The sequence below is a fragment of the Gadus macrocephalus genome, chromosome 19 (assembly GCF_031168955.1).
Source record: "Gadus macrocephalus chromosome 19, ASM3116895v1".
In the NCBI taxonomy this organism is placed as follows: domain Eukaryota; kingdom Metazoa; phylum Chordata; class Actinopteri; order Gadiformes; family Gadidae; genus Gadus; species Gadus macrocephalus.
The window spans coordinates 15,922,559-15,945,188 of record NC_082400.1 but is presented as its reverse complement, the minus strand read 5'-3'; the positions used below and the strand labels follow the sequence as shown (position 1 = coordinate 15,945,188).

General features: G+C 46.4%; 1 protein-coding gene across 4 annotated transcripts in view; it reads left to right on the top strand.

The window, feature by feature from the left end:
* strip2 (striatin interacting protein 2) overlaps positions 1 to 22,630 on the top strand; it is a 29,491-nt gene that overhangs the window by 1,537 nt on the left and 5,324 nt on the right. For 2 of the 4 annotated variants that reach the window (XM_060038998.1, XM_060038997.1), the window contains exons 2-20: positions 2,001 to 2,070; positions 3,046 to 3,120; positions 5,571 to 5,705; positions 6,569 to 6,689; positions 8,062 to 8,130; positions 9,122 to 9,228; positions 9,831 to 9,958; positions 10,897 to 11,085; positions 12,724 to 12,774; positions 15,302 to 15,534; positions 17,451 to 17,516; positions 17,843 to 17,906; positions 18,486 to 18,557; positions 18,768 to 18,842; positions 19,265 to 19,362; positions 19,996 to 20,122; positions 20,957 to 21,057; positions 21,840 to 21,906; positions 22,325 to 22,429. In XM_060038998.1, the coding sequence (XP_059894981.1) occupies positions 2,001 to 2,070; positions 3,046 to 3,120; positions 5,571 to 5,705; positions 6,569 to 6,689; positions 8,062 to 8,130; positions 9,122 to 9,228; positions 9,831 to 9,958; positions 10,897 to 11,085; positions 12,724 to 12,774; positions 15,302 to 15,534; positions 17,451 to 17,516; positions 17,843 to 17,906; positions 18,486 to 18,557; positions 18,768 to 18,842; positions 19,265 to 19,362; positions 19,996 to 20,122; positions 20,957 to 21,057; positions 21,840 to 21,906; positions 22,325 to 22,429 (1,953 nt within the window). The remainder of the gene's footprint in view (positions 1 to 2,000; positions 2,071 to 3,045; positions 3,121 to 5,570; positions 5,706 to 6,568; positions 6,690 to 8,061; positions 8,131 to 9,121; positions 9,229 to 9,830; positions 9,959 to 10,896; positions 11,086 to 12,723; positions 12,775 to 15,301; positions 15,535 to 17,450; positions 17,517 to 17,842; positions 17,907 to 18,485; positions 18,558 to 18,767; positions 18,843 to 19,264; positions 19,363 to 19,995; positions 20,123 to 20,956; positions 21,058 to 21,839; positions 21,907 to 22,324; positions 22,430 to 22,630) is intronic. The other 2 variants (XM_060038999.1, XM_060039001.1) reach the window with 2 other exon arrangements.

Here is a 22,630-nt window from a genome sequence, read left to right as displayed (position 1 = left end):
GATGCTTGAAGGATGTAAGGAAGATAGGGAGAGAAGAGGGGAAGAGGACTGAAATATGTGCCCTTTAGTCCGTAATTCAAAGTTGAACTTTAAACTAAATCAGACTCTGACATCCACCACCACACTGTCGCGCACCAAACCTTCAACACACGTTATGAGACTTTCACAACGCATGAGCCCACAAACCCTCACGTTCACTGTCTGAGGTAAACCCTCACGTTCACTGTCTGAGGTAAACCCTCACGTTCACTGTCTGAGGTAAACCCTCAAACTCTAATTCCATCGAGTTTAAACTTTGATTTTGAGGGTCTTTCTTTTTTACCCCTGCCTATCTGTGTGAAGACAGCCTGCTAACAACTCTGATGCTTGTTGTTATTATGGGATATTCCTTGGCACGGTTCACAGCGACTTCCGCTGTGTGATCTCGGTCTCGTTGTCCAGGAAGACGTTCCCATGGGCTTCTGCCGGACGGAAAATGATGGTGCTTTATTTATCCACGGGACTCTCACTGTAGCTTTAATTAAAAAGGGCTCTAAAAATAGCTTTCCCTTCGCTATTCTCTATAATTGTCATTCGACCCTAGTCCCTGGATGATGTTTGTTGATATGAGCATATCTCTCTCTTTAAATGTGAAATGGGTTATGGATATCCATCTTTCGGTGTGTGTGTGTGTGTGTGTGTGTGTGTGTGTGTGTGTGTGTGTGTGTGTGTGTGTGTGTGTGTGTGTGTGTGTGTGTGTGTGTGTGTGTGTGTGTGTGTGTGTGTGTGTGTGTGTGTGTGTGTGTGTGTGTAATTAATTTTTTTAATGGTACATTTTGAAAGGGCACACTTGCGCTGACAGAAAAGGTGGAGAATTGTTGTTCCTAGTGTAACTCATGATGTCCTAGGAAGTAGGAAAAAAAACGTGTTCTCACAACGCCAAGGCCACTTCTTATCTCGTCTGTGTTCAACAACACTTAGACAACGAGGAAGTCTGCCAACGTCAGAGCAGATCAATCGGCCGTCACTAAACTTGTTGGTGGATCTCCAATGAGACGAGAGTGGATCGCCCTTCAATGCTGTTTAACCCCTAAATCAAAAGTGTGTGTGTGTGTGTGTGTGTGTGTGTGTGTGTGTGTGTGTGTGTGTGTGTGTGTGTGTGTGTGTGTGTGTGTGTGTGTGTGTGTGTGTGTGTGTGTGTGTGTGTGTGTGTGTGTGTGTGTGTGTGTGTGTGTGTGTGTCATCGACTGTCTGCGCTGCTCTGCTTGGTGACATCGTCTATTCTGGACACCGCGCTTTTGTTGTGAATGTTTAGAAGAAGGAATCCTTTGACGTGTGTGTGTGTGGGGGGGGCGGGGGCAGTCATATGGTGTGTGTGTGTGTGCGCATGTATTTTAAGTACAAGGCTTTTCCAGGCCCGATGACCCATGTTAAAATGATGTCGGTGACATCCACTGTTCACCACTGATGCTAAGTCACTCGACCATCGGGTATAACAGACAGACAGACAGACACAGACAGACAGTCTGTCTCTGTCACACTCTGCACACGCTCATCTCTTTCTATAGGACAGTAACAGCCACAGTGGGGGGAGGGGGTGTGGATTCATTCACAGCAGTTTAGCTTAGCAACCCACCCTCCCCGTCCGCACTCGCAGAGTAATCAGTGTCGGCTGATGTAAAGGGGTGAACGTAATGTAAATAAATTGTAAGTGCTTGTTGCTGATTGGCTGCTTGCCAACACACACGCACACGCACACACACACACACACACTGTGGTTGCGTGTTAACAGATGGGTGTGTGTGAGAGTTATAGCACACTTTGCTGGTGAAACACGCGGGCATCTGTAGCTATGCTGCGTTATACATTGCCATTCATTCATTCATGAACATTGACGTTAATTCATGGTGCCGATGTGTGTGCAGTGCACTGCATAGAAATGCTTGTTTGGACGGCCGCCGACAAATGTGAGGCTATGCTGTGCTTACCTCTCTGACCGTAATGTTTGTTTGTGGTTCCAGAGCTCCATGGAGTCCCCCAACCTGGAGTTTGAGTACGGGGACATGGACACGCTGCCAGCGGAGCTATCAGGTCAGCTTAACCCCCAGTGGGGGGTGAAACGGGGTCTCAAAGACCTCCTGCTCCAGTTGACTTCAAACCCCTGAGAGAATGTTCCGGATTGAATGTCATGTAGTTTTGCACCAATTACAGACAATTGTGGCGACTAAACACACGACAATGGGTTTCGCATCGTTGGCTGAGATTGGTGTCATGTCACTACGGATGATAATGTTCCTTGGGATCATTTTGATTCAATATTCATACTGCGTCGTCTGCATCACGTGATGTATACGTCACAACTCTAATGCAGATTTCTGTGTCGCCCTGCTATTTTGTGTGGAAAATATGGGAACATTTGAAAAGGTGCTGTTGTGAGCATACAGAAAGTATGTTCTGGAGTCACGGGGGTCTTTAAACTCAACTGGACCCTAACTGTCCCTTCGGTTCTGTTGGGTTCAGTTCCATATATAACACCCCATCACTCACTCCTTCACTAAGCCATTAAGGCCCAATCCCATTTCTACCCCTTACCCCTTCCCCTTACCCCTTCCAAACAAGGGGGAGGGGTAAGGGGTAGTAATTGGATTGGGCCTAAAGCTCTCTCTTGAACGGCTTATTTGTGAAGTCAAAGACTAAATTCCAGAGCTAGTGATATATATTTTGTGGTATAAAAAGGATTTAAAGGATTTAAACAAACAAGTGTAGCCTGCTTTGACTTATGGTGCTTTCATTATGTCACCTCAAATTCATTTTTATGATCGATGCATTTAACAAGTGTTCTTGTAGTTTTTAAGGCCTTCATCAAACAAGCAAACAAGTCTGAAATGGCTCCTCAGCCATTGGTTGGATTAAATAAACAGTGATTGATGAAACAATAACGTGTGTGTGTGTGTGTGTGTGTGTGTGTGTGTGTGTGTGTGTGTGTGTGTGTGTGTGTGTGTGTGTGTGTGTGTGTGTGTGTGTGTGTGTGTGTGTGTGTGTGTGTGTGTGTGTGTGCGCCCACAGAGCTCTACAGCTACACAGAGGAGCCGGAGTTCGCCCTCAACAAGGACTACTTTGAGGAGGACTTCAAGAGTCAAGGTAGTGCGAATGAATGTTATCTGGATAACCTTCATGGGTACTATTGATTCTCAAGCATTGTGTGTGTGTGTGTACTGGCGAGTTGTGAGAAATCTGCAAACTTGCCTGTTTCCTCACTGCGGTACATGGATTTGCTGTGTCAATTCAAACAGCCGATGGCTACTGCTGGAATCAGCTGAATATATATATATATAATATATATATATTGCAATGCGAACTCTGCGTTTTGACGTAGTCAGCTCTACCGTTTTCCTTTCTCACTCTTTTCTACTAAGATTAGTCGATTTTCTACATTTTATTTTAGATAGGGCGTGTAGGGGGGGGGGGGGGGGGAGTGAGCAGAAAGTACTGAATTGTTATGGAAATGCACAGATCAAAGGGAAGCAGGAATGTGCAACAACAGAAGTTAGGCAGGTAGCTTAAGGTTCTGTTTAGGTCTGTTAAGACACCTCATTTGTTTAAGTTGTTAATCGTTGAAACACAGCTGAAGTCAATTATCAACATGATTGAATGAAATGATTGTACAGTATTTGACAATACCATAAGTTCAAGGACTATACAAGGATATTATATTCAGTTCATGTTTTTTGCATTTAAATTCGGGGAATTTAGCAGACGCTTTCATCCAAAGCGACTTGCAACCATTCGTACACACATCCACACACCGACGGCGCAGTCGGCCATGCAAGGCGACGGCCTGCTCGTCGAGAGCAGTTCAGGGGAGGTGTCTTAATCAGGGACACCACCACAGGAGGGGACAGCCGGCCATCAAACTAACAACCGTCCTATCACAAGTCACCCGCTCTACCTCCTGAGCTGAGCTAAGCCTGTGCTATTTGTTTAGAAGTCTTTGTGGGAGACGGGATCGCTCCTTTGACAGAAGGATAGAAAAGGAAAACATGGGTTCTTATTTTCAATCTCTGAGCTGTACCCGACCTGTGTGTGTGTGTGTGTGTGTGTGTGTGTGTGTGTGTGTGTGTGTGTGTGTGTGTGTGTGTGTGTGTGTGTGTGTGTGTGTGTGTGTGTGTGTGTGTGTGTGTGTGTGTGTGTGTGTGTGTGTGCGCACCATGGCCCCCACGCAGTACCCTCGTCTATGTTTTAACACATCTGCATTCCCAATCGCAGCCCTGTGTGTCCCCAACCCACACCAACTGCTGGCTGTCTCCCTGGCTGCCTGTCTGCCTGTCTGTCTGCCTGTCTGTCTGTCTGCCTGTCTGCCTGTCTCCCTGTCTGCCTGTCTCCCCATCCCAGTCAGTGCCCCGCTGAGCTAAATCACTGGTCCTCTCAAGGCTGGCTAATTTTACCACTCTCTCTCTGTTCAGCCTCATGCGGGAGGACGGATTTGGAGATCAGGTTGACATTTCACTGCTTCTGTAGTGCGAGAGGACAGAGAATTTCTATTTTATTTTAAATATTTTGGTTGCTTTCCTACATTAGTAAGGGGAAAAACTACTCAAAGGGCATCGTTGTTTTTGTTTTTTTCTAAAAATTTAGGAATTGCATATCGTCTATTAAGAGTAATTGGTTAGGTTACACATTATGTTACAATTCTACACATGGAATGAAAATGCAAAATAACACAGATACACTGAATACCTAATTAACCGAAAAAAACGGTACAATTATGCAACAGACACAGCGATAGTGTTTCTTTAATTATGCTGAACACATACCAACACTCTTATAACAGAAGGCGAGATCTTAAAAGGAAAGAGCAGAATTGTACTCATTATTTCAGCAAACGTTTATGCTATGTTTATGTTCAAAGCCAAATTTTAAATTCAGTCACTGGGTAAAAGGCATGTATTATTGGGTGGTGGTGGTTTTATTATGGCTGTTTTCTACTGTTTGTGGACTACAGTCTATTACAGCCCATCTCTTTCCCCAGGGGATGCCTGGGTTATTTGCAGGACAAAATGCCCATGAGAATGGTGCTCATGTTTCAAACTCTAACAAGGGGCCAAATAAAGGCCACAGCAGCATTCATTCATCCTGGTGGACAGGAAATTAGCCCCCGACAGATGACAATCTATAAATATATAGCTCGCTCTCTCTAGCTCTTTCTCCCTTCTTTTTAGTACAATAACTGTCACACCTTTTATCATCCTTTCTTCATCAATGTTCATTTTACATTGACATTTTACGCGTTTTTGGTAAAATACTATTATAGACAGTGTTTTCAAGTGACCTGTATTTGTTCTTTATAAAATACTATATTAAATACACAACTATATGTTCCTTTTGCCAGTAGCTTTTCAGGTTGTAGTCGATCACTCCAGCCACTACTACACTGCAAAACTTTGTGTGTGTGCGTGTGCGTGTGCATGCGTGCGTGCGTGCGTGCGTGCGTGCGTGCGTGCATGCCTGGCTGAGACCCGGTAAAAAAAGAAAGAAACCCGATCGCGTGGTGCGTTCGTTTTATGGACCTGTTTGTGGTGCTTTGGGCGCAGTGCGCGGGCGGAGGTGGGTGGAGCTGAGCGTGGAGGAGCAGCGGGCCTACGTGATGAGGCTGCTGGACGCCCTGGAGGTGACCGACCGCGACAAGAGGCTGAAGGTGGCCCGCGCCATCCTCTACCTGGCCCAGGGTACGTCCTCCATGCTCCTGGCGCTCAGTCGTTGTTTGTTTGTTTTCAAATTTAAGTTTAAAGGGGACATGTTCTACCCCCAGGTGTGAGTGTGATTAGCCGTTACAAGCCGTTTGGAAAATCGGCCTCTTCTGACATCACAAGTGGGCGTGTCCACCTAGATGTGTGCTGGATAGATCAGTCTACCAGCCTACCCGGTGGACTGTACCAGACGTTGCTCATCTATCCGTCATACATCTAGGTGGACACGCCCACTTGTGATGTCAGAAGCGGCAGATTTTTCAAAACGGCTTGTAACAGCTAATCACACTCACACCTGGTGGTATAATATAGGACTTTTTTAAGTTTAAAGCTGCATTGTATAAAATGTAAACTACCACGTAGCTTAAAAATACCTGGCAATATCTGTAGTCAATGCTGATCGATGGTGATTACAATAATATCATAAGTAAAATCACTTCCCTCTAGTGATATATTGTACAAATATATAATGCTAGCTGGCCATTACCTCTCTTTGTTTGGCTGTTTTTTTAAAGTCTCCCGCTAACTAACAGATGGGGGCTCAATTGAGCACATTGCGATTTCAAGCGTGGGTATATGTGCCAACTTAAAAAAAAGTCAAAAATTGTGAATTGACAATGGATGCAAAAGATGCAACACTTTGGTGAATACACTAAACATAGATTCAGCACGTATGCTATTAGAGTTTAGAGTTTATTTGTTAAGCACAAATGACAACATTTGTGCAAGGCGGGAGCGAAGCCTATGTAGGCTTGTACAGAGTTCCACGCCTATTACCATATCATGATACGCGTGACATATTCTTAAGGTGTGTGTGTCTGTGTGTGTCCCTGTGTCCCCAGGTGTGTACGACGAGTGCGACTCAGACGTGGACGTCCTCTACTGGGCCAGACACAACGTCTTCCTGCTCTACCACATGGGCGTGTTCACCGCCCTGCTGGAACTCCTCAACATGGAGATAGAGTGAGTGGAACACAAGCCAATCCACAGCGCATGACATGAGTGGCATTGTGGCTCCGCCCACAGATGGCCACGCCCACCATTGACTCCGCCCACAGCATGCCACGCCTACTCTTACATATTTGGAGATGCAGTCATGGTCTTGTTTAGCTCAACTAGAGGTGTAGCTATATAATGCTTTACACAGCTATTTTGCCAGGGTTAGGGGTTTTAGAGTAGGAAACCCATGCTAGCAATGTATACATACAATTAAAAAAAGATTACATTTATAATTTTTTATTAGTGTGTTTTGATACTTGGATGTTACAGTTTTGAGGCAGAAATTCTGAATTGTGTGAGCTCACGGCAAGCTAGCAACTGTTCTTAATGTCTATTGCATGCTAGCTTAGTTTAGCTTGTGTGACATAGCTACCTCTGGTTTTAGCCATGCCTGTGGGCGGCCATGAGGTCAGCGAGTTCCGGGCGGCGGCCACTTTTATTATTTGTGAGCTAATAATAAATTCTGAAACTGAATGTGTGATTATGAAAAATCAGCGGTGAAGAATTTCTCCGAGATGAGTGGGGGCTTGATTCATTCACCCTTTTAAATTGAGCAGAAATACTTTTTAATGCACAGTTAGTAATTAAATGTATCAAGGGTCTTTATTTAAAGCTACAAAAAGAATACAAATAAAATAATGAATAAAAAAATTCAACGCAACTCTGACGCCCCCCAGTTGGTGGGGGGGCTAATGACATCATCGTTTGCGTTTCAGGCGTCCACACGAATCCTTACACGAAACCGCATCGGTCCGGATAGATTTGAAACCACCTCCGAGGTTGGTTTCAGAAATGTGCGGTACCGGATTCGCCGGCTCCGTCCGGACGGTCGGCCGAAACGCACAAGACTTGTGCGGTTTCACCAAAAAAATCGGCTTTGTGTGGACGAGGCCTTAGTGTCTTCCGTGTGTGACATCTGGTTGTGCATCCCCCCCCCCCCCCCCCCCCCCCACACACACACACACACGCGCGTAGCGGATGTGTGGCGAGTGGTTCCACTGCCATGTAATGAATGAGAATAGGAAGCTCTTATCAGGTTGATGAAAATGTTCCACTTGGTATTCTTTGGAGGCTGCTGCTGCCCTGGCCCCCGTCTAAGCACTGGTCTCACCCCCTTTCGTTTTGATAGCCTGTTAGCATTTGATGTGGCCTGGTAGCCTTCTGTTATCAGGCACTCTTTATCAGGCCCCTACACACACACTGAGCTGAGGACACGCGCATGGTGGCTATTTCAAGAACGGGGACCTTGAGACAAAACAAACAACCACAAACATGGTTGGGTGTGGGTGAATGTGACCAACAATATTATGTAACTCGGAGTGTGTGTGTGTTGCAGTAACAGCCAGGCGTGCAGCAGTGCGGTGCGGAAACCTGCCATCTCCCTCGCTGACAGCACAGAACTCCGGTGAGACCCCCCCCCCCCCCACCTCTCCCTAAATGACCTACCTTCACTTTCTAAAGTGGACTTCCTGTCCTCCTCCCTGCCTAACTCTGTCTATCTAGGTCTCTGTAATTTTGTTTCTCTCTTTTTGCCTTCCTCTCTGTGTCTATCTTTGTCTTCCTCTTTCCTCCTCTCTTTCTGATTTGGTTGCCTCTCGCTTTTCTCTGTTTACGTCGCTCTGCATTTCAGCCATCTGTGTACAAATTCCAAAATAGGGAAAAATAACTATGAACCCAAAAAACTGTCGGGAGAGGGGGTCACAACGTGAGCTGTAAAGTACCAGAGATTTACAAAGGGAAGTGGAACAGAAGACAAAAAATACCTCCCTCCCGCCCACGTGTCCTGACGGCTGTCAAACCCCGTCCTTTTTCTTTCATCCACTCCACCCCCATTCTCTGCACGTCGTGAGACATTTCATATGAGACGCAGCCAATCGGAGCCGTCAGCGCTTTGATTTGCATCGATGGATAGCGATGAACGCCCGTGTTTCACCAGTAAAAGCTCATTCTTCTCCAGAGAGGCGCTCGTTCACAGTCTGTCACTTTCTCTTTGGATGGTTTCATAATGGAATGATTACTGTGCTCTGTAAACTAGGGTGCGCGCGCTGCCAATTCGAGGCACTTAAAAACAGGATTCAAGCTTCTCATGTAATTGCTGATGGAAAATTGGGTATTCTTTTTGTTTGTTTTGTGAGTATGAAGCATAAAACGCCACCTGCCTCACACTAGTGATAACTAGCATATAATTTTTTATTTTTACACTGACTTCTCCATCTTTCAAGTGGCTTGGCTGATCAGGGTAATCAACAGCTGTCATTTTTCAACGTGTGTGTGTGTGTGTGTGTGTGTGTGTGTGTGTGTGTGTGTGTGTGTGTGTGTGTGTGTGTGTGTGTGTGTGTGTGTGTGTGTGTGTGTGTGTGTGTGTGTGTGTGTGTGTGTGTGTGTGTCCCCTGCAGTGTGTTGCTGAGCATCATGTATCTGATGGTGGAGAACATTCGCGTTCAGACGGAGGACGACAGACCTGAGTGGATCGCCGCCAGGGAGACCTTCAGGATTGAGCTAGGTGTGTGTGCGTGTGCGTGTGCGTTCATTGAGCAGGATACCGAAATGGAAAGGTAACTGGGTTCAATCCCCCCCCCCCCGAGTCAAACGGACAGCCCATCCTGTAGGAGCTTGAGCAAGATGTCTAAACCATACTTGGTCCTTCGTGACATTTTCACTTCAATGTCTCCGTTGAAGTTGAATCAGCCTGGCCCTGTGAGCGCTTGTTGTGAGTCGAGCCATTTATTCGAGCGAACACCTCACAATGGATATCGGTCTGGCCTCGGCTGGGAAGTAATTTCACTGACTTGCTTGTTGAAAACGGCATCCATCCATTCACTTCAGATAACAAAGTGACGTTTTTTGCCCTTTGAATCTGGATAAAAGCAAAACAGAAACATCTTGTCCTCTAAAAACTTTCGGTGCAGATCTCTGTTCTTCTCGATCTGCAGAGGGAAACAGTGCGTAAACTCCAAAGGTCGGGACGGGCGATTTACATTGAATCCAGTTTAAATCGCGTTGACTAAAAGGTGTTGGCAGATCTAACCCTGCCTGCGACACACGGAGGCCTGGTTCAGAACGGACGTGGCCGGTGTTGTCTAACGCGTCGGCCTGTCTCCCCAGCCGCTCCCATGTGCAACGGGGAGCCCTTTGCTCTACTCCTCTTCACCATGGTTACCAAGTTCTGCAGCATGAACGCCCCGCACTTCCCCATGAAGAAGGTTCTGCTGCTGCTCTGGAAGACTGTACTGGTGAGGAGCACTGCTGCAACACGCACGCACGCACGCACGCACGCACCGCACGCACCGCACGCACGCACCGCACGCACGCACGCACGCACGCACGCACCGCACGCACGCACGTACGTACTCAAACCCTTGTACTCAAACCCTTGTACAGGATCACGTATCAAGACGTGTACGTACGTACGTACGTACGTACGTACGTGCGTACGTACACGTCTTGATACGTGATCCTGTACAAGGGTTTGCGATATTTTTTGCGTTAATATTATCCTTTACTAATGGTGTTCATATTAACTACGGTACAAATGTATACATTTTTTAAAAGGTTTAGTATAAGGGCTAACCCTAACCTAATGTTTATAATTTCGTGTATTATTGCATTAGCTAATGTTAATGCTTTACTAGATACTAATTAACTGTTAATTGACCATTAGCTGATTGTTAGTTGATGCTTCTTACTGCTTTAAGTACTGTATATTAACCAATGGTTTAATAATGTCCCCTTATTGGAAAGCGTTGCCTAACAATTACTATATTTAAATAGCACCTTTCTCCCAGGGTCGCTGTACGAGCACTCGCCACAAACCAACTGTAAAACCTGCCCAACACCTTAACCTGCCCTGAGGGACAATAAAGTGTCCTCTTATTAGCTTTAGCTTTCTGCTGAATCTTAAATACATTGCACTTTCTACAATGCATTTATTTTTTACTTTGCCTACTTCGACTTCTTCTACGTATCTATTTTATTTTATACTTAATTTTATTGTATGTTTGCTTTAGCTTTCTCAAAAATCTTAAATACAATACCTTTTTTGTTTCTTTTACTTCATCTATTCTATTTTATTATTTTATTTCATTTGTAGACGGCGTTCACTTTGAGTCTAGCTCGTGTTTGAGAAGTGCTGTATGAATAAAGTTTCCTTGCCCCCCCGTCCCCGTCCCAGTTCACCCTGGGGGGCTTCGAGGAGCTCCAGGCCATGAAGGTGCGCGGCCGGGAGCGGTTGCAGCTGCCCCCGCTGCCGGAGGACAGCATCCGGGTGGTCCGCGCCATGCGGGCGGCCTCCCCCCCCGCCTCGGCCATGGAGCTCATCGAGCAGCAGCAGCAGCAGAAGAGGGGCCGGCGCAGCCGCAGGGTACGGGAGGGGGGGGGGCGCAGGGGGGGCGCGAACACACGCACACGCACACGCATACGAGCGTGCATATGCACACGCCTACGTATACGCACGCCTGCACGCTTACGCAAACGTATATTCACACGCACACACACGTTCATACGCATACGCGCATATACACATATACACACGCATACACACACGCACACACACGCATACACACATTCATACGCATACGCGCATGAAAACACGCATACACACATGCATACATACATACACACACACACACACGCATACACACACACACACACACGCGCGCATACACACATGCATAGACGCACAGACACAGACGCACGCATACACACACACAAACATACACGCATAGGCGCACACAAATGCATACACACGCGCACATGCATGAACACACGCACACACACAGACACGCACACACACACACAGACATAGAGACACACACACACAGACAGACAAGCGCACACAAACACGCAGACACACACAGATTTGTACTTGTATCTCAGACAGGCTGGTTACATTTCGAAAATGATCAGTCGGTACACACGCGTAAGCAAACAGAAATATCCACAATTCAAGGCAGATGCCAAGACTCTGCATGCAAGGATTCCCTATCTTATGATGGCTGACAACCTAATGGATACAATGAACACACTTCACACACAGACACACACAGTTGTATCGCAGACAGGCTGGTTATATTTAGGAATATAGTTATAAATATTCTGAACACGCACTCATAAGCAAACGCAAAAGCATTCTCGATTTGGACGACAATGGATACATTGAAAACACTGACACACACACACACACACACACACACACACACACACACACACACACACACACACACACACACACACACACACCCCTTGGTCCCACAGATGGCACAGCCACCTTGTTTTTGTGTGTGACAATAACCCCTCAGACTCTGTTCTTCTGTGTACAATCTGTAGTTCATGATACCTCGCTAATACTCTATAGCTGAAACTGGGGCTATGAAGTGGCATTCACAATCCCAAAGAGGCTATTTCTGGAATAGTTGTGGTAGACCGATCCTTAAAGGGGCAGTGTGAATTTAGTGGCATCTGGCGGGAAAGAAATGAAATAGACATGCCATGTTGTACCAGCATGTTTGTACAGTAACCACTAATGGACAAATAACCTATAGTTGCACACACTTTGCTACTACTAGGACATTTCCATAGCTTCTCCTACTATTGGAAAGTCAGGGCTACTCCGTTGGTTGCAATCTGCAACCCCAACGCCGGACGCCACTAAATCATACACACTGTCCCTTAAGAATATCGTAGACGCATTTGTAATAACGGTTTTCTGTTGAAGTTCTTTTTCAAACCGGACTTTGGGTTTGACGTGTGTGCGGACTTCAGTGGTGCGGCACTGACCCCCCCGAAACATCGCCCGGCGTCGTGTTAATCTGGGTGCTTAACATACCCCCTAGTTTCTTATCAATGGAGCAATGCCTGTTCTGCTCATTGCCCTCTTTCCCTCTATATCTGTCTCCCTCTCTATCTCCCTGTCTCTCTCTCTTTCTCTCTCTGTCTGTCTCTGTCTCTGTCTCTGTCTCTCTCTCTCTCTGTCTTGCCCTTCTTCCTTGTGTCCCTACAGAGTGCCTTTGTTGATAGCTTGGAAGGCGACAGTCCCTTTGCCAAGAAGCAGGTCTCTACCGTACAAAATACCACTTTTTATTTCTTTTGCATTTTCTCTGTGCCTTGCGCTAGTTTTTTTTTCTTTGCACTACCTCCTTCCTTCGTCCGTCCCCCCCCCCCCCCCCCCTCTCACTATCTCTCGCTCCCTCTTTCTCTCAGTACTGTTACTCTTAGCCTCTCCTGTCCGTCTGGGTTGTGCCGGTACTAATGCTTGCATTTTGGACCCTGATGTGACTATCGACTTCTCAGGGGTACGACACAACGTACTCCGCGACGGGTGGGATAGTGGAGTGGTCGGCTCCCGGGTTTGATTCCCTGCCCATTCTAACCCGTAGTCATCCTTGAGCAAGATGACCTCTAACCCCTACCTGCCCCTTCATGGCGTGGATTTGACGTCAAGTTTGAAAGTCACGTTGGCTCAAGATTTGTTTTTTTGCGATTTAGACAATTTGTCTGGAACATTTGGAACAGGTACTCTGAACTGAGTACTCTCGTCTATAAAAGATGAAAATAAATAAAAACTTGTTAACTTCGGTATCCCTCCCCCCCAACCTTCTCATCCACTTCTAACCATTTATTATCTTCCTTTCATCTATTGCCGGTCATGTTTATCTCTTAGCACTTTGTTAAAATCCCCCCCCCCCGTTTATTTGGCTCAGAATAACTTTTCTTCTCTTCCCTCCCTTTTCCAACATTTTTGTTAATTTCGTTTGCTTCTCTCTCACCATTAATCTCTTGCCCTTTCTGTTCACCTTTCTAACACCACTATAATTTTTTCTCTCCTAGGCGAACAAAAGCTAGTTAGAATCTCTCTCGGATGCAACACAAGCGCACAATTAACACATTGGTATTCACAAAAAGGAATTTAGTGTGGGTGGCTTTTCTCAGTGGTGACTATTTTCTAGGATTAAGGGTTCCACTTAGCAGGTCCATTATCTGCTAGGCATGGGAATCATTGCTATTCATTTTTGAAATAATCAGGAAAGGACTACAACGTTAAAAATGATGGTCTCCACACACTCATTTATGCCAAGAGTCATTAGCATGCGCATTATTTTACTGAAATGTTCTAAAGGCCGTACATCGTCTGAGCTAGTCAAACAGGAAACAGCAAATCTGTATCTGATATCAGTTCCATGAAGACGTTGTCACCAGAGAAAATATAAGTTTATTCTCAAGACTACATCCAGTTATGGTGCTACACGTTTAAGGTCTGTGGCCTGTTTAGCGCACGTTGTCCCAATTCTCATCTACTTTAATCTTCCTCTTCCTCTTCCTCTTATACACCCTGCTCAGCCTGCCTGCTCACTATCTGGGGTTGGGTCGTGGGAGCCTGGCTGCCTTGCTAGCTAGATGGCTGGCTGACTGTTTTACATCTGGAATCACTCGACATTGTATGAACTGTAGAGGAGACTGTCACGACGAGTTCACTGTATCGGCGTTGCAATGAAGCTCCTCCCGCTGTTGAGACCGGCCGTCACATCGCTAGTTAGCATCGGGACGAAGGGACGAAAAAAGGGATTTCATCAATTCCGGAGGTGAACGGAAATGTCCAACTGCCACAAAAAAGAATTGACGACGTATTGGAGAGAAATTTGTTATCACATTTTGCATAAATGTTTTACTCTAATCCAATATTGACAATAATCATAGCTTTTCTTTCGACTTTGTAACTATGAAACCTTTAATACTAAATTCACGTTTCCATTGAAACCAAACCTTCATTCGGCTTTTCCTTTGACCTCCTGGACGGATGCGGTTGATTGTTATTGTCCCCTAACCCGGGTTAGTAGATGATGGCTTCCCTCCATGCAGAATGACTCACAAACGCAAGATCACCTGTGGCTGCTTCCCCCACCCTCCACCCTCCACTCACTCTGCCCCCCTCGCTCACTAGAGCGAGGGGGCATCGACGCGGCTGCTGCTAGCCGCCTGAACCGCACCGTACATCAACCGCTCTGGCAGGCTTCTCTCGCCTCAGTAATGCTACCCTCATGCCTGAAGCTTGCACGTGTGGCACTGGTTATCTCCTTGTTAGCTTTGGAAAGTTAAGGTTGAATTGCATTAACCTGTTTGTGTGTGTGTGTGTGTGTGTGTGTGTGTGTATCTTTGTGTGTGTGTGTGTGTGTGTGTGTGTGTCTGTAAATGCATTGCACTCAGAACGGAAATGGGAATGTAGGTATTGCGGATGGTCATTCAAAACAGAATGTATTTTTTTTTTGTTTTGAATTATACAGAATGAGTTTTTATTGTTAACAGTCAGGTGACTTGTGTGTCTGTATCCTAATAGCCCAACTTGGACGTATAATGTTCCCAGGCTTTAATTCAACGATTTTGAGTTGATTTAAACCACAAAATGTGTCCGCCGAATCGGACGTGTCAAAATAAAAGCGCAGCTGGGTTTAAAAGACAACATATGCCAGCCGCACCCAGGAAGGTAGAGCCCGCCGCTACGCCTCTGATTGGCTGACTGTGTGTCCCGTCCCGCCCACGCCGCCTCTGATTGGCTGACTGTGTGTCCCGTCCCGCCCACGCAGCCCCTGGTGAAGCAGGACAGCCTGGACACCTACAACGAGCGGGACCCCTTCAAGAACGAGGAGGCCCGCGACGAAGACGAGGACCCCGAGGACTCGGACAGCGGCATCGAGGGCGAGGTGGACCCCCTGGACCGCGACGTCATCATCCAGCCCCCGCCGCCCCCGCCCCCGCTGCGCCCCCCCACCGAGAGGCTCAACTTCCCCAAGGGCCTGCCCTGGGCGCCCAAAGTCCGGTGAGCTCCAGGGAGTTTATTATCTGTGTGCTACACAGTGTTGATGCACTGTGTTGCTACGCTGTGTTGCTACAGTGTGTTGTGCCTTTTTAAATGTATGCTGCCCTGAAACCAACTTGACTGTGAAACAATTATCCCCTTGGGGACATTAAAGAAACTCACTCACTCACTCACTCACTCACTCACTCACTCACTCACTCACTCACTCACTCACTCACTCACTCACTCACTCACTCACTCACTCACTCACTCACTCACTCACTCACTCACTCACTCACTCACTCACTCACTCACTCGGGTCGGCTTAGCTCAGGAGGTAGAGCGGGTTGACTGGTAACCTGAAGGTTGCTGGTTCGATCCCAGGCTCGTAGCTTAATGTCGAGGTGTCTCTGAACAGGCTGTCGCCCTGCATGATTGACTCATCTGTCTGTGTGTGAATGTTTGTAAAAACCGTAGTAAGTCACTTTGGATAATAGCGTCTGCTAGATTCCCTAAAATGTAAATGCCTCGTTTAAAAAAGAAAGGAAGATAAACCAAAACCCCCTTGTTTGAGTAAGTCCCCGCTCACTTTTGTATTTTTTTTAAATATGTTGGTGACTATTTCTGTTTCTGACACTGTTTTCGGGCTATATTGCAAAAGCACAGGCTCTCGCGTGCTTGCACTAGCCACTGCAGCAAACTCAAATCAGATTTGGGTTGGCTGTAACCAGTGTGTTTGATTGAAGTTACCTGATAGCGCAAAACCGCCTATAATAGATAACTCATGCAAAAGCATGCGCTCAACCCATAAAACCATTAAAAAAAGACAAGAATTAGACATTAATATGCCTGAGACTCTTACATCAACATTAACTCAAAAATATAGTGGGTGTTTGGTTTGAATAAGTGATTGTGAGGAATGTGATTTGTTAACTGCGAGTTCTGTGATGTGATGGCTCGATGCACGTGTGAATAAACGTTAGGCACAGGTTTAAACACGCAAAAATAGAATCTAGCTTTGTTATTTATGTGAATGTGCTCCAGTATCCTCTGTTTTAGTCTGTCAGATGTGGACTAAGATTACGGCTTACTGCGATGGCCGTGTGACCTGTAGCTTTACCAAGGGGACATGATTGCTGTGTTCTTTTGCGAAGCACAAAGCGATATATCATCGTGTCGTTTAAACGTACTCGACACACCTTTGACTGTGTTGAGCTGGCTCTGTGTTGAGCTGGCTCTGGTTTGTCTATCAGTGGGGAAAAGCAAGCAGCCTTAGGCTCTGCAGTTTGTGGTTTATTTGTTGAGCTCCATTTAAATATGCTGAGCCTCTGTGTATATACAATGAGATGAAACCGTCCCTTTTCTCTATTTTGACCATGAGACGCTGCTTTGGGAACACGAATAATGTATAGAAAGGATGCAGAGCGTGACTCGAAAAAGAGTGCGTGCGTGCGTGCGTGCGTGCGTGCGATGGAGAGACGAGCATCAATGAGTTTCTACGGCGCTACCGTGCGTCGGTTGGCTCCAGGCATCGTGTGTGTGTGTGCGTGGGTTGTTGTTTATGTGTGTGTGGGTGGTTGTTTGTGTGTGCGCGTGGGGGATTTGTGTGTAAGCAAGCCTCCACCGTGAGAGGGATGTGCTTTTCTTTTTCTTTTGGTTCTTATCGCGCTGAGAACCAGCCGGCAGCTGTCTTTGTTGGAAGCCGAAACGACGGCGGCCTCGCTGAAAACAGGCTGTTTTACCGGCTGTTTCCCTGCTGTTCCCTCCCATCAGACTCATTATTTGTGTGTGTGTGTGTGTGTGTGTGTGTGTGTGTGTGTGTGTGTGTGTGTGTGTGTGTGTGTGTGTGTGTGTGTGTGTGTGTGTGTGTGTGTGTGTGTGTGTGTGTGTGTGTGTGTGTGTGTGTGTGTGTGTGTTTGTGTGTTTTCTCGCCGCAGGGAGAAAGACATCGAGCACTTCCTGGAGACCAGTCGTAACAAGTTCATCGGCTTCACCTTGGGAAAGTGAGTTCATCGACACACACACACACACACACACACACACGGGGGTTGAGAGAGTCTGTAGACCCACAGCCTACATGCAGTCCTCCTTCAGCAGAATGCCATAAGCCCCTACCTGCTCATTAATGATAAATAATCACTGTTGCTTTGTATGCAAGTGTCTCCTAAATGCCTGAATAATCAATCTTGAGCATCCGTTTGTGGATAACAAATAAATGCAAAAAATGAATTATATTGTGGTTATTGAAGCGCATCACATCTTCCTTTATCCTTCAACTGAAATACATTTTTAGGAGGATTTCTGTAAAAAGCTGCTGCCTGTTTTTCAGCGACATCGACACGTTGGTGGGTTTGCCCCGGCCAATCCACGAGAGCGTCAAGACTCTCAAACAGGTGAAACCTCCCGATCAATACCCCGATCAATACTCCCTCTCGCCACTTCTGCCTCTCACTCTCACAGGAAATCTTCGGCTGTCTGTCACTTTGCTGCCTCTCTTTTCAAACTCGCTTAATTCCAATTTTCTTTTTTCTCCCATTGTCCAATTGAGTTAAGCTCATTATTGCTCGATCAATTTTTCCGACACTTCGGAACCTCCCCACGTTGAGACTCTGGCGTAGAAATCTATGACTGTCCTTCAAAAGCGCGGGGAAGCAGCAGCCAGACAGAGCAACCATCCAGAACATGTCTGTCAACTCCTCCTGATGAATTATCCTTCTGGGAGGAAACAATGAAGTCGAGCTGCTTTGAGGATTTGCTCCGGGTTTCGTTGTTTTTCGGACGGTACCATTTATTGGTTTCGTACCATTTATGAGTCCATTACTGTTTTCAAACAGATATAAGAAAAAGTCAAAAAAGCGTGCAGGGTGAAAAATAACTTTGATACTTTATTTCTGATATTCTCTCTCCCTCTGTTTCCATCTGTCTGTGCCTACCTCTCTCTCTCTCCGTCTGTGTCCACCTCTCTCTCCCAGCATAAGTACGTGTCCATCGCTGAGGTGCAGATAAAGAGGGAACAGGAGCTCCAGAAGTGCCCAATGACACTGGTCAGTCTTTTAAATATATAGCGCGTTGTTCTATCCACCATGGGTACACTAATACTTACATGTACACATTCATAGTACATGACCTCTGTGTCAAGTCGTCGATGTGATTATCGACCTCTTGGACTATGGAATAAACAAATGTTATTCATTGTATAAATTATTATATAATATTATCTTGTAATATGAATGCGTGTGTTCTTCCGTCTGCAGGGGGAAGAGGAGGTGGAGGAGACCCCAGCAGAGATCCTGTACCTGGGCATGCTCCCCAACCTCTCCCAGTATGTGGTGAGTGCCATGGGTACACCCTCCAACATGCACGCGCTGTTCTGAAACGCACATCACTGCTGCAGGAAGGCCCGCCTTGAGCCGATGGTATCTTCCGCAATACGTGTGGATGACATTTAAAGAAACAACGCTCATTCTGCAGGCTTTATGGCTGGCATTTGATTCTAGGTCGAGGTTGAATGTGAGTGTTTTGATAGGATTGGTTGGTTATGGATTAATCCTCAGGTTTTGTTTGAATTGAACAGAATTTTTTTGATACCTTCCAATAGATGGTGTTCATGGTGGTGTTCATGGTGATGTCCATGGCGTTGTCCATGGCGTTGTCCATGGCGTTGTCCATGATGCTGTTCATGCTGTTGTCCATGGCGTTGTCCATGATGCTGTTCATGCTGTTGTTCATGCTGTTGTTCATGTGTTCTCAGATCGCCCTGCTCAAGCTGCTGCTGGCAGCCGCCCCCACCTCCAAGGCCAAGACGGACTCCATCAACATCCTGGCTGACGTGCTTCCCGAGGAGATGCCGTGAGTCTGGGGGCCGGGGTCCTTGCATGCTCCCTCGACCCTGACCCTTCACTTCAGCATCAGGTTTACAATGAAGAAGACCTCGCAGTCAGAATAGCGAAGTTGACGGAGAGAGGCTTCGGTTCGAGAGCTTGAATGGTCGATTTTCTTTGGGAGAAGGTCCACATCCTTAAATCCAGTATGCTGAAGCCTGAATGTGAAACATATCATTATCTTGCTGCCTTGGACTGTTTAATTGGACTGTTTAATTGAGGTTATTTGTATGTCCTTAATCACAGCAACGCATTTAAAAGTCTCAAAGGACACACATAGGTCCTTGGGGACTGTAGCTGTGATAACGTGATCCACTGGTTTATTTTCTATCGTTTTTTTTATTTCAATATCTAGTCTGCCATTTTTTCCAGGTATTTCATCATTATTTTACTGCAGCCTCATATTTGGCCCTTATAAAATGACACACTTTTACAGTAGGATTAGATTGACTTCAGAGAATAAAGCTGTGTGTGTGTGTGTGTGTGTGTGTGTGTGTGTGTGTGTGTGTGTGTGTGTGTGTGTGTGTGTGTGTGTGTGTGTGTGTGTGTGTGTGTGTGTGTGTGTGTGTGTGTGTGTGTGTGTGTGTGTGTGTGCGTGCAGCATCACGGTCCTGCAGAGCATGAAGCTGGGCATCGACGTGAACCGCCACAAGGAGATCATCGTGAAGGCCATCTCCGCCCTCCTGATCCTGCTGCTCAAACACTTCAAGCTCAACCACATCTACCAGGTACACACACACACACACACACTGCTCCTCTCTGCCACTTCTATAATTAACAGGGCTGATAGAGTCCTCCACTTCCCCCCCCGGCCATTATTAATACAATCTGAATCCTGCTCATCAGCAGAGGCCACAGTTGGACCTTCATTGAGATGAATTACCGTACTTGGCCGTTTGTCATGGTTGTGCAGCAACAGCGCCCTCTGTGGACAGAAGACGGTACATACAAGAAATAAGACGCTTTGGTGCATTGCAAAATTGACAGGTGCAGAATATGAGCAGACGGAAAAACATTATAAAGGCTATATCACTACATGGTATAGCCCGGACTCGGTGTCCAAGAGCTGAACATGCTGAACTTCCAGCTCTACTCAGTTGTAGACTGACACAGAAACGCATGTTGTCCCCAGAGAAATGGATCTTCGTATTGTGTGTTCCTCGGTACTATGACTTAAAGGACATAGTATACCACCCGGAGTGAATGTGATTAGCCCTTAGCTGTTTCTGACATCCCAATTGGGCGTGTCCACCTAGATGTATGACGGATAGATGAGCAACGTTTGCTACAGTCCACTGGGTAGGCTGGTAGACCGATCTATCCAGCACACATCTAGGCGGACACGCCCACTTGTGATGTCGGAAGAGGCAGATTTTCAAAACGGCTCGTGACGCTAATCAAACTCACACCGGGGGGTATAATACGTCACCTTTAACGACGGACGGCACACATATTGTAGAAGGAAAGGATGACATTGATGGCTGCACTGTCCGTCACCACTCGCCCCCTTTCTGCACACACACACACACGCCCGTTTGTGACGCGCTGCCGTCTTCTTGCAGTTTGAGATCGTCTCTCAGCACCTGGTGTTCGCCAACTGTATCCCCCTCATCCTCAAGTTCTTCAACCAGAACATCATGTCCTACATCAGCGCTAAGAACAGGTAGGAGCCCTCGCCTTCAAGTGGCGGCGTCAGAGTACGGCCTGTTGTATCGCCTGCACAATCTGCCACAGTGAGGTGGCCAAAGCATTTAGACTACCTGAAGAGTGAGATACCGTTGTGGTTAGCTCTCGTAATACATTAACAGAATTATTATTATTTAAACCAAGATGGCCGTACTTCCATAACTTCTAAGAGGTATTAGTTTGATGTGCTGTCTGTGGTTAGTGTGTTATGTTACTTGCTATTGTCTGTTCCCTCATTCAAGTTATGCCCTCAAGGCCTTAGGTTTGTTTGGCATTGTGCAAGTTTATTTATGTATGACTAAAACTCTCCAGGCGTCACTACATATTGTGTGTATTATAAGTCTGCTGCCGGTAAAGTGTTTGTGTGTGTCGGTCTGTTTCTGTGTGCGCCTGTGTGTGTGTGTGTGTGTGTGTGTCTCTCTCTTTGTGTGTGTGTGTGTGTGTGTGTGTGCGCGCCTGTGTGTGTGTGTGTGTCTCTCTCTCTTTCTGTGTGTGCGTGCCTGTGTGTGTGCGCCTGTGTGTGTCTCTCTCTCTCTCTCTCTGTGTGTCTGGTGTTGGCCTGTGTCTCTCTCTCTCTCTCTGTGTGTCTGGTGTTGGCCTGTGTCTCTCTCTCTCTCTCTCTGTGTGTCTGGTGTTGGCCTGTGTCTCTCTCTCTCTCTCTCTCTGTGTGTCTGGTATTGGCATGTGTGTCTCTCTCTCTCTGTGTGTCTGGTGTTTGTGTGTGTGTGTGTGTGTGTGCGTGTGTGTCTCTCGTTGCAGTATCTGTGTGCTGGACTTCCCCCACTGTGTAGTCCATGAGCTGCCAGAGCTCACAGCAGAGAGCCTGGTGAGTGAGCTGAGCTAAGCTCCTGCTCCACAATCTGTGGCTGCACTGTTCCCTCAGGTTTGGGATGTCCAAACATTTCCATGCCCTGACCTCTCCCGTGAATGGTCACCCTTTGGCCAAATATCAAAAATAGATATGAGTGTTTCTATTGCATTGCTGAAAGAAACGTGAGATCATTCATTATTCTCTATGTAGATATAAAAAAGAAGAAGTAAATACTGTTATGAAGAACAACCATTGCATTGATTAAATGAAATGGACAAGGCATGTCAAGATCACTTTGTGTGTGTGTGTGTGTGTGTGTGTGTGTGTGTGTGTGTGTGTGTGCTCCATGGTAGATCATTCTTTCTGTCACCCAGGGAGCATGGATTACATTGTGCGTCCTCATTTTTATGAGTCTGTGTGTGGTTTTTTTTAGGAAGCCGGAGACAACAACCAGTTCTGCTGGAGGAACCTGTTCTCGTGCATCAACCTCCTCAGGATCCTGAACAAGCTGACCAAGTGGAAGCACTCCAGGACCATGGTGAGAGCCCCCGGAGCGCTGTGGCGCGGCCGGGAAGGACTCCAGTGTTAACGCCCTTGTGTGATACAGTCCTGAAGTTTAAATCGTGTTTTTTTTTTTTTTTTTTTTAATAAGTGAAATATTGATATTTTATTGTTGAAATTAATTTATAATCATATTGTACAGCTGAAATTATCCTAATCTTTTTGGGGCAAAATATAT